The sequence below is a fragment of the Monoraphidium neglectum genome, assembly GCF_000611645.1.
Source record: "Monoraphidium neglectum strain SAG 48.87 unplaced genomic scaffold scaffold03581, whole genome shotgun sequence".
Classification (NCBI taxonomy): Eukaryota; Viridiplantae; Chlorophyta; class Chlorophyceae; order Sphaeropleales; family Selenastraceae; genus Monoraphidium; species Monoraphidium neglectum.
Window position 1 is genome coordinate 4,826 of NW_014010048.1, and position 1,666 is coordinate 6,491.

Below are 1,666 nucleotides of genomic sequence, written 5' to 3' on the forward strand. Positions count from 1 at the left end.
GGCGGGGGTATCGGGGATGAGGGGGAGCCACCGCGCCAGTCGCGGCCATTGGACCGGCGTCTGTTCGTGTACGAAATCCGGGACAGCTGTTGGATGGGATCGGGTCCGAGGTTGCGCCTCGCTTGAGGTCGGCGCTCGCGATGCTGACTCGTGCCTTTTCCAGGATCTGGCTCGTGATGATCCTGTTCCGCTCCCCTCCCCTTGCCCCCGTCGCGCACCTGCTACCTCAAACCTCGCCCCACTAAACCCTCAACCCTGAACCCCAGGGCCGTCTTCCACCTGCTGTACTCCCTGATCGGCCACGGCCACGAGGACGCGGAGGCAGCGCGCAGGCTGGACCCGCCGGACGACTTCTTCCGCGTCCGGATGGTGGGCACAGGCCCGTGCGCGCGTGCGCGCACACACACACACACACACACACACACACACACACACACACACACACACACACACACATACTCACACACACACAACATGGACGGTTGTTTGATGGGACCCTCTGTTAGCACTGCCTGCCTGGGTGTGCGTCGCGCAGAGCCCCTCTGGCAGCGGCGGGCAACACGGTCGGGTGCCGACGAGGACGTTTGAGGAATCCTCTTCATGCACTCCCCCAAAACTCCAACACTCGACCCCAAGACAAGAACCTTATCATTCCACCACCCACTATTTAGACCCCACCCACACACCCAGGGCTTCACCCAACAACCCAACACCCCACCTACGCATGGCGCCTCCCACACAAAACCTCCCCCAGGTGGTTGCGGCGCTGTCCACCTGCGGCATGTACTTTAAGAAGGGCGCGGCGGGGCGGCGGCTGGACAGGTTCCTCACGCTCTTCCAGGTGGGAAGTGGGACGGACACAGAAGTTGAAGAGTCACGGGGGACCTCGGCTGCTGGGAGCATGACAAAGTTTAGAGCACACCGGCGAGGGCTGCGGCAGCGCGGGGCGGCGCCTGTCCCTCCTGCGCCGGTCGTGCTATGCTGCGGCCTTCGCGCCTGCGCGTTCGTGTCGACGCGCGATCACACACGCGCATGAACACACATGCATAAGCACGCGACGCCCTCCCAGTGCGTCCCTGCGCCCTCCACACCCCGTGTGCCTTGCACTCAGGCTTACCTGTTGGCCAAGGACCCCCTCCCCTTGGATGTCGAGTTTGATGTTCAGGTCCGCCCCACAACCCCCTGCCTGCCCACTGCTGGTGCTGGTCACGGCCGCCCTTGTTCACCCAGCCACCAGTCCGTTAGCTCGCCAAACAACTATGCACCCGTCCACCACACCGACGAGTGGTCGTAGTTTGTTGCCCCCATGCGTCAGAATGCAGTTCTTCCAATGCATCCATCACAGCGACTTGTCAACCCTATCACAGGATCTTTTTGACCTGGTGCGCCCTGGGGCCAAGCGCTTCAGCAGCTACCCGGAAGCCGCCGCCGCCGCCGAGCAGCTTCTCGCCCAGGAGGCCGCCGCCGCCGCGTCCGGCCTGCCGGCGGCGGACGAGGAGGAGGACGAGGAGAGGGAGGGGGAGGAGGACGAGCGGCGCAGCGATGGCGACGCCGGCGGCGGCGGCGAGGGCGACAAGGGGGGCGGAAAGGATGGCGGCGGCCGGGAAGAGGGGAGGGGGGGCAACGGGGAGGGGGATGCCGGGGACATGGGGGACTACGAGAGAGG

The 1,666-nt window shown here is 65.2% G+C and overlaps 1 protein-coding gene across 1 annotated transcript; it reads left to right on the forward strand.

Annotated features, from left to right (window-relative positions):
- Window positions 1-93: 93 nt before the first annotated feature.
- MNEG_13029 (putative Regulator of nonsense transcripts 2) lies at window positions 94-1,294 on the forward strand (the record flags this gene model as incomplete). Its single annotated transcript, XM_014038500.1, has 4 exons — window positions 94-110; window positions 267-369; window positions 755-841; window positions 1,112-1,294. The coding sequence occupies 4 exons, from the start codon at window positions 94-96 to the stop codon at window positions 1,292-1,294; spliced, it is 390 nt and encodes a 129-aa protein (XP_013893954.1).
- Window positions 1,295-1,666: the final 372 nt, after the last annotated feature.